At 40.0% G+C, this 10,954-nt stretch overlaps 1 protein-coding gene across 2 annotated transcripts in view; it reads left to right on the top strand.

Annotated features, from left to right (window-relative positions):
- TRIM36 (tripartite motif containing 36) overlaps positions 1–10,495 on the top strand; it is an 80,471-nt gene extending 69,976 nt beyond the window's left edge. For both annotated transcript variants that reach the window (XM_018559857.1, XM_018559858.1), the window contains 5 exons: positions 308–561; positions 3,342–3,463; positions 4,483–4,773; positions 8,695–8,992; positions 9,623–10,495. In XM_018559857.1, coding sequence (XP_018415359.1) covers positions 308–561; positions 3,342–3,463; positions 4,483–4,773; positions 8,695–8,992; positions 9,623–9,977 — 1,320 coding nt within the window. In that variant the 3' untranslated portion in view covers positions 9,978–10,495. The remainder of the gene's footprint in view (positions 1–307; positions 562–3,341; positions 3,464–4,482; positions 4,774–8,694; positions 8,993–9,622) is intronic.
- Positions 10,496–10,954: the final 459 nt, after the last annotated feature.

Below are 10,954 nucleotides of genomic sequence, written 5' to 3' on the forward strand. Positions count from 1 at the left end.
CCCCCCCCCCTTTTGTAAAGCTGCATAAACTGTTGTATAAATCCTGTAGTGGTATTATTTTATTGGTAGCGGTAGCAGCAGCCTGTAAATCATGGCCGGTTTTCTCTAATGTCCCCAGTGATGTATATAATACAGTGGCAGGCAAATGGTTAAACAGGTTCAACATCTGTGTTCTGTTTAGACCCCTGTATGGATCCATTTTAACAAATTAAACAGAGCAAAGATATTCCATGTGAAATATGACATTTCCATTGATGATCTAAGAAGAGTTTTTTGTTTAAAATGTTTTTTTTGGTTTTTTTTTTAGAGCAATGGAGAACGAGCTATAGAGGAAGCAACTTACAATTTTGAAAAACTGTTTAATATTTTGGAAGAGAGGAAAACATTTGTACTGAAATCTATCCAGGACTCGCAAAGTGCTCGCCTGGAAAAGCTGCAGAACCAAATGGAAGAATATCAGGGTCTTCTGGAGAATAATGGACTTGTGGGCTATGCACAGGAAGTGTTGAAAGAAACTGATCACTCATGTTTTGTTCAGACTGCAAAGCAACTGCACACAAGGTACCCACACAGATCTAAATGGTTTATTAAGATCATTTTGTTAGAACAAAAAAAATAAGGGAGAGGCCAGGCTATATTCTGTGGGAGCATCATCATGTAACTAAGGGCCTGTGCCAGTGGCTTTTGTTCACTTCAGCAGGGTTTTGCATTTCCATGCAAGTGTATGGCAATACAAAGCCAGCTTTAGGCATCTCAGAAGGGGGTTAAATAAAAGTCAGGTGCACCTGTCAAGTTATTCTAAATGATCTCCGAAACATTTCAAACTGGTGACATCGGCACAAGCCCAAAACTCTGTTGAAACAGGCCCCTAAAAAGCCCCAAACATGGACTTAATACATATTATTATAAATTTTTTTTAGATACCAATAAAATCTTTTTGGCTTGGGTGTAGAAGGTTTATGTATATGAACACTTTTAGGACATCCACATAGAGTACATACAGACACCTTACGTTTAGGGAAGTTTCTTAAAGGGGCCATTACAAGTGAAATTGTGAAGGTTCACATTTATCCAGGCCATGGTAATAGCTAGTACAGTAGTTGGTCAAACTCAACTGGAATTATTCTAAAATGTTGAAGATGCTTCATAACTTTAGTTCTTTACAACTGAAGTTCCTTGGGTAAGCTACGAAATATCTTTAACACTATAGAACAAGTCTCGTTTTTGAATTTGACCAAGTACTACTTGTTATGCCTTGACCTGGATAAATAAGAACCTTTTAACAGACACGTTGGCACCTATTTTGGGGCATATTCCCTTAAACTGGTGTGGGAATATGAGAAATTAGCAAGAAAACTTGGACTACAAGAGTCATCTAGGCTCCGTTAAACTGAAGAAATGGCTTGGATAAGCTTTGCACGCTCAACATTATGGAACAGATCCAGTTTTATAAATTCTTTTTATTAAGGACGTTTTTCTGCTGTTTAAAAAAAGAGGGCAAAGAAAGCTCAAAAATAAAAATTACGTGAAAATTCAATGGCATAATACTTTGTTACATAAAGCAGAACTACGTACACTAATACAAAACCAACACTCGACTCCCCGCCAACATGCCTTTCCCTGCCTGCTGAAAGGGAAGAATGAGTGGAGTACAATGACCTTAAAGTCATGATTCCATATAAGCACAGGTAACATAGAGAAGATTTCCTACTTAAGTACTCATTAGTAACCACGAGATTTCCAATAACATCCTGAATGCGATGGTATGGGCCACCCATTCCGTGAGTCCCAAGAGGGAGGGCAGCACCTTTTTTCAATGTGATGGGATTTCTGACCAATGCTGTTTAGAGGCAGCTACAGATGTGCAACTACCTGGCAGAACTTTAAAAACCGCTTGCATGGTTTTTACACACCAGAAAACCAGTGGGTTAAGCAAATGATGTTGGCACGTAGGTTTAGGGTGAAGCTTTTTCATTCAAGGAGTTCATAACTTCAAGCCCTACAAATTTCATGATAAAGGCAGTGTAAATATAGTTTTGCATTTGTGTCTGGAAATGTATCCTAAAAGTATAGTGGCTGAACAATAACACCTTTCTGACATGTAAGTATTTTAAAGGCACAGCAGTGAAAACAACTTTGGACCTCTTTAGGCTTTTGAAATATGTCATGCCAAGTGGGACATAATAGAACTGGTATTTCGTTGCCATGGGATCTGCTAGTAGAGCTGTCCCCAGAAGCTTTTTAGGTGTTTGACTTGAGGCCTTTTCTTTACTTTTTTTAAATTTAGCATCTTGTCAGTCTGAGCTGCCTTACTGAGTCTCATAATAGAAACTTTCAAGTCAGGATATTGCTTTTTTACTTCCTGTTTGCCAGCTCATAACTGCTGTTCTAAGACTCGTACAATTGCATAGATTGTTCCAATTAAGTAAGATGTTGAATTTGATAAAAGCAGAAAATCATTCTACTGTGTACGCCACAGAGGTAGTGTTGGGCATTCTGGTATTTTAATATTTCTGAATTCTTCAAAAGGAATAAACGTAAACCTACCACCAATTATATTTTTGAAATGTGGTCACCAGTGAAGGTATAATCGGTTTATGCATTTTTCTCATAATTTTGCTCTGTATAAATTGCCCTGGTTTAAGTCTGAATAATTTAGCGCAAAAGAGAAGGCAGTCCTAAAACAAGTTGCTTTACAGCAATTCTCAAAAGCTTATTTATACAATTAACTTGAAAATACAAATGGTACACTCTAGCCCAGCAACTCTCAACCAGGCTTCCTCCAGAAGTTGCTTGTGGTTACTTGAGCAGTGGCTCACTGGCTTCCCACCTGATGGTGCCTGCATAGTTCCAGGGCCTGTACCACTTGGCAGAGCCGGTAGCACGACACCAATCTCTCTTTAGGTGCCTGTAAGCGCACAATTCTGACCACCACTGAGATTTTCTTCCCTCTGACCACCGCCTATTCCATTATCCCCAATGATTTAGTATTGGCATGGGGTCTCTGAGAAAAGGCTGACCTGGCCCATAAAAAGAAACCCACTTGTAAATCTTAATGGAATACCACTGTAAACCGTAACCTGCCTCTGTAATGTGCAATAGTAAACTTGTATAGAGTTGAACTAGAGAGAAAATATGCATGTTTTTGAGAGAGTGCAAACTCCAGGGAGGCAAAAGAAAGATTAGCCAGTCAAAAGGCAGCACCCATGCTCAATGTATATCTTGGCAGAGCATTTTTGTCAGGAGTTGCAGCCAGCAGAAGGTTGTGTGAATCTGTTTTCCCATTCATGTCCTCTAAAGTACAGCAAGTGCCTCTGTTATTACCTTTGGTCTCGTTGCAGGATTCAGAAGGCAACAGAAACCCTGAAAACTTTTCGCCCAGCTGCAGATTCCAACTTTGAAGATTATTTTGTCGATATTTCTAAGGAAGAAAATATGCTGAATGACTTGTCATTCTCTAAAGGTACACTTCATTGTGAATTGTCATAGGACAAAAATTGATGTAAAATATTTTTTCATCAGGTAAATATGAAATGTTGAATGTGCATATTTTACTTAAAAGAAGCTCCTTCTCACATGTGTTCCAAGCTAACTTTAATTGCCTAATATAAAAAGCCTGTTTAGAGTTAAGTGGTTGAAGCGTCAAGAACTCCAGTCATGTACAAAATTAACCCTTGCACTGGGGCTAACACCCACACTGCAAGGGTTAAGTGCTCGTTTTGGTCTAGGAACTAAAATAAGATACTCACACGATCCTTGCTTGTCGTCGTCCCCCGGCGCTGGCGGCCTAAGTCCAACTGATGTCGTCATGTGTGGGGTTACCAGCTGACGGCAGCTCCTGTATGAATGAATGGGGTCTTCATTCATAAATTAGTATTTCTGTGAAAAACAAATACTATCCCCCCCGCCCCCCCCCCCAGATTTACACATCTGGAGCATGGATATGGGAACTTGTTTACTGATCCAACCCACTGGAAAATCAAGACTTTTATGTCTGCTATATTTACTGGTGCCTTAGGCCTTGTTCACACCAAGCGTGGAGCAGATCAGTTGCAGACCAGATCAAAACTGCGTCCAATGTATTCCAATGGTATTTTTTGCTCCAGTTCACATCGCAGCCAGCAGATTCAGAGCAGATGAAAAAACTGCAGCAGGCCCAATTCTACCTGCTCTGGATCTGCAAACGCATTAAAAACGCATGCAAATGCCTGGAACGCACTGAAAGCCCATTTTAAACTTTTTTTTTAAATATTTTTTTTTTTTTAGCTAAAAACGCATCTAAAAGACTAGCGTGCGTGTGCAGAAACCTGACCGGGTCTGCTCTGCATTTGGTGTGAACAAGGCATTAACAGTGAAGTGTATTTGTTTTTAGGTTTGCCCCTACATGTTTTTAGTATTTTTCTCATGCTTTATTTTCCTAATAGTTTATTTACTCTTCTTGTATGCTGTTATGATTTTAAGTTTTTTTTTTCCCTCATTTAGCTTTAGATGTGCCTGAAATTAATGAAAAAGAAAGTAAGATCTATAACGGTGCTAAAATTAGTTGGAGCCAGCCTAATGACTCCGGTCTTGCAGACAGTTATGTTCTGGAATACAGAAAGCTTGACAAAAATGAAGATCCAATGTGGAATGAAGTGGAAACAACCAATACCAGCAAAGTCCTGTCTGATCTGGATCTGAACAGTTCCTACTGCTTCAGAGTGCAGGGACTCAAAGGATCTGTATGTAGCCCCCGCAGCAGGGAGCTTGTCCTAAAGACGCCACCTGCACCAGGTAAAATATGCTTTGTTTGTCTACAGAGAGCTGAGGTGCAGTCAATTTCATTAAAATGAAAATATATTGACCAAAGCATTGAGTCAATTTACATCACTGCGTTACAGTAATGCAGATTTCTTGTGCTGTGGTGCCATTCATTTTATTTTATTTGTTGAAAATAGTTTTATTCGTGTCAAAGATATACAGTTATCATAACATTCTCATTTGTTAAATACCAACACTTTTTTCAGTAACTTTTTAAGCGTATACCTTGCAAAATTCAGGTTATGTTATGACAAAAGAAAGATCGATAAAGTAGGAACATTTCGTTTCAACAGAATATAACATAATATAACATGCCAGGGGATATCGACTTCTGAGCATTTCGTCCCTGTACATTGCTCTGGGCACTAGACCCCCCCATGCTTTTCGTCTGCTGTGCGGGCTTTTGTTCGCCCCCCTGTGATTTTTAGGCCTGTGGCCATACCGGAGTATCCCTAGAGTTTAACGTTCAATGCTGTCAAGTGACAGCCTAATAACACTAACAACTTTTATTTTACCAGTTTAGACCCACCAGCTTCTTCCTCTCCCGCCCCGTTGTCTCCTCCGAAAGTCTCCCCTCCGTGAATAGTCCTCCTCTCAGATGCTCCAAAGATTCCCCTGTTAATAGTATATAACATCCCGTGCCTCCCGTTTTTGGGCCATTCATTTTAAATTGACGTACAACTGTGTGTTGTGGTACACACCACAAAAAAATGCAGTAGGTAAAATACTACAATTGTGGTGGATTTGGTAGCTCATTTAAATGAATGGGCTGCCTGCCTTAAATGCACAGCAACATATTGCCCTGGTCTAAATGGGGAACACTTGTTTCAGGAACAGTTCTCCAAGAGGAGATTTCCTCACAATTCCTGTTTGCTTACAAGAAAAAGGAAAACCTCCCTTAATAAGCAGGCTGCATAAAAGCCTGACTAGTGTTTTCACCTTTCCCTACTTTTTTGTGTGTTTTTTGAATGCATTCCTACTGCATTAGACAATCCAAAATCCAAATTCGCTAATGAACACAGTTCCCACCATGCCTTTTGATTTGCAGTGCAGTGGGGGGAAAAAGTACAGCAGGCTACAAACGCACATAAACACAGGCAACTTGGATTAACGCTACTCTGGGAAAAATAGTTTGCCTCTTTTGACTGGTCCACCATTCTGCTTGCTAGTTATACATGTGTTGTGCTCAGCGCAGTGCAGACTGTAATAAAACATCATAATGGCAGCCAAGGGATGGGTAGATGTGGAATTCTTCATTAGCATGGTCCAGGAGCAACCAGAGCCCTGACAATTGGAACAAATATTAAAGGACAGAAGAGAGGCCAACATCTTGCAGCAGACATTCAGCAACAGATTGCCTAACAGTGATCTATAGCTGACTGCAGGTAGACAGCAATAGATTACTCTAGCAGTGATTTAGTACTACAGGAAGACACTGTTGCAGCTCTGTCCCAGCCTCCATACTGAAAGGAAGTGCCGTGATGTCAGGACACTCCCAATGTGAACACGGTGCCGAAGCATTGTGTTGTAAGTGATCTGCTACAAGAACTGCTATGGAGCACTGTGTAACTAGGTCAGAAGCCCTGGAGTTGATTAGTTAGCTTGGCCCCTACTCCTGCTAATGGTCTCTTTTAAAAGGACTATCTTCCATTGAGGGACACCAGAAGTTGTTACTCTTTTGGTTATATTGCTGCTTGCAGCATGACTGGCACTAAAAAAAAACCTGTAGGTCAGCCGAGGTTAACCCTTCCTACTACCAGCATGCCTCAGTATTTTGCTAGTGCCCTAGGAAGATTAACATCTTTTCTTCAGCTCTGCTGTGTAAAAGGATAACCGATTTTGTTTTTTGTTTTTTTTGCTGTCCTGCCCTTTTACATGGTGCTTAATATTCCAGTGAAAGACAAACCTGGCTTTAACGGCCAAACCGATAAGTTGTTGGAAACCCCTGTTAGATTTTTGTTCTCGTTGGCCGGTCCTGCCTTATGTCTGACCCTGGCTATGACCTTACTTTGTCAAACTTTGTCTGGCTGGTCAAAATCTCGTAAAATGGAAGTAAACAGTGCTGCAGTTGATCCCTTGCTTATTAAATGTGTGGAGCAGATGAGTTATGTTACATCAGTTGCAAAGGTTTGCTGAACGCCTCATGTCATTTCCCACGTGTGTTATGTCGGTACATATGCGATTGACTAACGTATTAGACTGTGGAAACCCTTAGCTAAAGAGTTTGATCCACACTGCCCTTGCAGGACAGCATCTCTTTGGACAGACACTCAACATCATAAAATGTGCTACTGGTGCAAGAGCACCCATGTTCTTTAGAGGAAGAAGCTTAAGAAACAGACAACAAATTCTTCTTCCTTCCTGAATGTTGCATATAAAAAAAATCCCTTTCGATGCACCACTACCTTGCCAAGACCCTCCAAGCTCTGCTCCCTGTCCACCTGCAAGGTCTGGAACTTAGTCTACCAAATTATCAGACAAGCCTTTCTAATGTTGGCCCCCTTTTTCCAGAGTTATGAGGGGGCAGAGGCATCTAAGTTGGTGATTCCTACTATTCTAAAAGCTTCTATGACAGACTTCTTGAAAAGTCTGTCATAGAGCATTGAAGGTATACTTCACTTGATCTGAATTCTGGGGCATCCACTCCATGAGTTTCTCCATGGGACACATCTTTTCCTTTTAGCTGGCGTATAACCAGCATTTTTTTCTGAGTCAATCAAGGACCAGGTTTCTGCCATCTGTCCTGTTCCCTGTTGACCTCTCACTCCTTGATAAGACCTTTTGAACAGGGTGTGTCCCAGATAGGTCTCCCCATCCTTTCCCCCTTTGTCTCCTCGGAACCTGATTCTAGTTCTCTCAGAGCTTCAGAACCTGTTGGAGACATTCCTCTCTACTTTCACCCACTAGGTGATGCTTGTAGCCATCACATATGCAAGGCAATTGTCAAAGCAGGCTGCCTTCTGCAAAGAAGCCTGTAATACTCTTTTTGGCTTTGCATCGAGTCCATGTGGTGGTGAGGCTCAGGACCTCCTTCTTGCCTTTAGAATGTTTCTGCATTTCATCTCAACCAGTGCATTGTTTGTCCCACTGCCCAGCTTCAGTTCAACAAAAGGAATTTCTCTACCTTGTGTGGATGTGGTTTGAGCAGTGAGCAACTACCCCTTAGCCACTGCATCTTTTAGAATGAATGGGTGCACCAGCTTTTTATTCCATGATTTTTAGGTGGGTTAATACACTCAATCATCCCATGCTTTCTCTCTCCAGGATCCGATTCCACCCTTTTTCTGTCAAGGCACAATTTAATAGATATTTAAGTAATTCTTGGTCTTTTTAGAGTCAAGCAACAGTTCCCCAGATTTGCAAGTGTACCATCTGGTCTTTTGTTCACCCCAGGTGTTATATCATTAAAGACTTGCACATATTTTTACATTAATGTTAAGAATTTTTTAATTATGATCCAGATTATAAAAATTGTGTACTCTATGCATCACTAGCACTCCTTTTTTAAACCACATAATTTCAACCTCCCACCTCTGTTCCTGTGCTATATCTTACTATTGGGCATATTTATAAAGCAGTGAATGTGACTTCTATCAAACTTTTACTAGTGGTGAATCAATCACTTGTCATTTAAAACACTTGCACCAAGACGTAGTGAATGTTTGAAGACTGTCAGATTCATTGCTTTTTAAATATACCCCTTAGCTTTATGCTGGGAAGTCACAGCTGTTTCTGCTGGATCTGTCATGAGAATCTGCTTGTAATGTTGGCACAGATGGACATTCTTTATGAACAATTGGAATAATAGGATTTCAACTTTTCTGTTAGTGTGCAATATGCCTTTTTATTTTAGCTTCATATTTGTTTTCATAGCAATTCTCATATTTCTTGCAGTGTTTAGTTTCCTTTTTGATGAGAAGTGTGGATACAACAAAGAACATCTCCTGCTTAATGGCAGAAGGGATACAGTGGAAAGCATGGCAGGCCTTCCCCTTCTACTTGGAGCAGAGCGAGTACAAGTGGGCTCCTATATGTGCCTTGATTATATCATTGCTGATGTTGGCATCACCAAGGGGACATACTTCTGGGCCTTCTCTGTAGAGCCTTATTCATACATGGTCAAAGTTGGAGTCGCATCTGACATCAAATTGCAGGAATGGCTGCATAATCCACGCGACATCAGCAGTCCAAGGTAATGTATGTTAAACTTCCATTTCTGGAAGGAAACAGATGTTTTCAGCAACTATAGAAAAAGTGATAATTCAAATCTGTATCCAGGTCTTGTAATCTATCTCTTTTTAGAGCCCTTTAAAATCTAGATGTAAATCTCTGCTTATGTTTTCCTTTTTTCATTATATGCCCTGCTTGAGTTGGGCAGGTTTTATTTACAGGTATACTTTAATGTTGACCTATCTTTAAGTTTCTCATTTGCGATAAATTAATAGGGCGCATAACTGCATGACAAAATGATGTAAGCATTTTAAAGATATTTGCTTTCCAAGAATGACCCTGTCTGGGAATATATCAGCAGCCATGAGCTGCAGAATTTAACTGGTAGCTTTCTACTTTGTAATAGAAGGGATTTGGACAGCTGTAAAGCCACAGATCAATTTTACTAAGGCTAAAGTGTCCCTGAAATGTAAGGGCTGGTCCACTATTTTGGAAATATATCGTACTCTAATTATGGTGTTATTGTATAATGATATTCAGTTTGTGAAATATTATTTTATTGGAAATACCAAGCTGATTAGCAAAAGTTTCCTTTTCCGGCAAAACTTATAATTGCGGTCTAGATAACTAATGCTAACACTTTCTTTTACAGATATGATCAAGACAGCGGCCATGATAGTGGCAGTGAAGATACTGTCTTTGATGCATCTCAACCTTTTACCTTGGCGACTATAGGAATGAAGAAGTTTGTTATCCCAAAGGCCTCTAATGTTTCAACAGTGTATTCTGAACGCACCATATCCCTTCCTAACAGAATTGGAGTCTGCTTGGACTATGATAAAGGAAAAGTTGGCTTTTACGATGCAGATACCATGAAATGCCTTTATGAGCGGGATGTTGACTGCATCGGAACAATGTATCCTGCTTTTGCCTTGATGGGAGGTGGAGTCATTCGTTTGGAAGAGGTCATCACTGCAAAGCAGCTGGACTATTCACAAGAAATGTAATGAAGAAATATCAGCAATGATCAGATTGATTTCACCAGATATCCTTAGTGTTTTGTTTGCACTGGTCTGTTTCTTTTAAATGTCGTTCCACTGTTCGACTTTTTCCTGGTGACCAGTAGACTTTTGATCAGGTTTACTTGTTTGTCTAGGCTTTCAAAACCGACTGAAAAGGGCTATTGTATAGCTTTTAGCTTAACAGTGAAATGTCAGTTTGTTTTAACATTGGACATCACAATTATCTTTTGAATGACCATGAATATCCTTTTAACAGAAATAATCATATATTCAAGGGGTTTTTATTTCTAGTCCGTATAATGTAGTTATGCTGATCAAACTGCTCACCATACACAGCATTAATTTAGTAGAACCTGCAGGGTAATTGGTATTAGAGCAAACCTAATGTCTGCCTTTCTAATCTCGTTGCCTCCACCCCATGATGATCTGTGCCTTTTCATCTACTGTTGGAACGCCACTCAGGCTCTGTTGGGTTGTAGGTGTTAGAATTGAGGTGCTGTGACATGACCTCTGTCAACAGAAAGGAAGTGTACTCTAGTCGGGTGGTAGACCAGTGGCCTGAGGTTCTGTTCAAGCACATGCAGTTCAAGCACATGCAGTTGGGCAAAGTCTGGATTGCTGGTTGCTTCGTAGATTCATACTTGGCCTATTTCAAGTTAGGGCAGTCTGGGGGGTTAGGGGTTTAACAAATGAAATATTCACTGAGGAGTACAAGATGAAATATGTATGTTTATTTATTTGTTTTTCACCTGTTCACTTTTTTTTTTAAATACTGTTCTCCTTCAAACACATTATCTTTGTTTTGTTGTGTTCTTTTTATGTTGTGTGACCTGCTTTTTAGCCTTACTAGCAGTAGTACGATATAACCAAAAACACTGGGCACAAAATGTTTTACACGATAGGAAATGTTACATGAAATAGGTTTACTTAATTTTGAGGAAAATGGTAGTATATAAATAGAT

The sequence above is a fragment of the Nanorana parkeri genome, unplaced genomic scaffold, assembly GCF_000935625.1.
Source record: "Nanorana parkeri isolate BGI_ZX_2015 unplaced genomic scaffold, ASM93562v1 scaffold417, whole genome shotgun sequence".
NCBI classification, from domain to species: Eukaryota; Metazoa; Chordata; class Amphibia; order Anura; family Dicroglossidae; genus Nanorana; species Nanorana parkeri.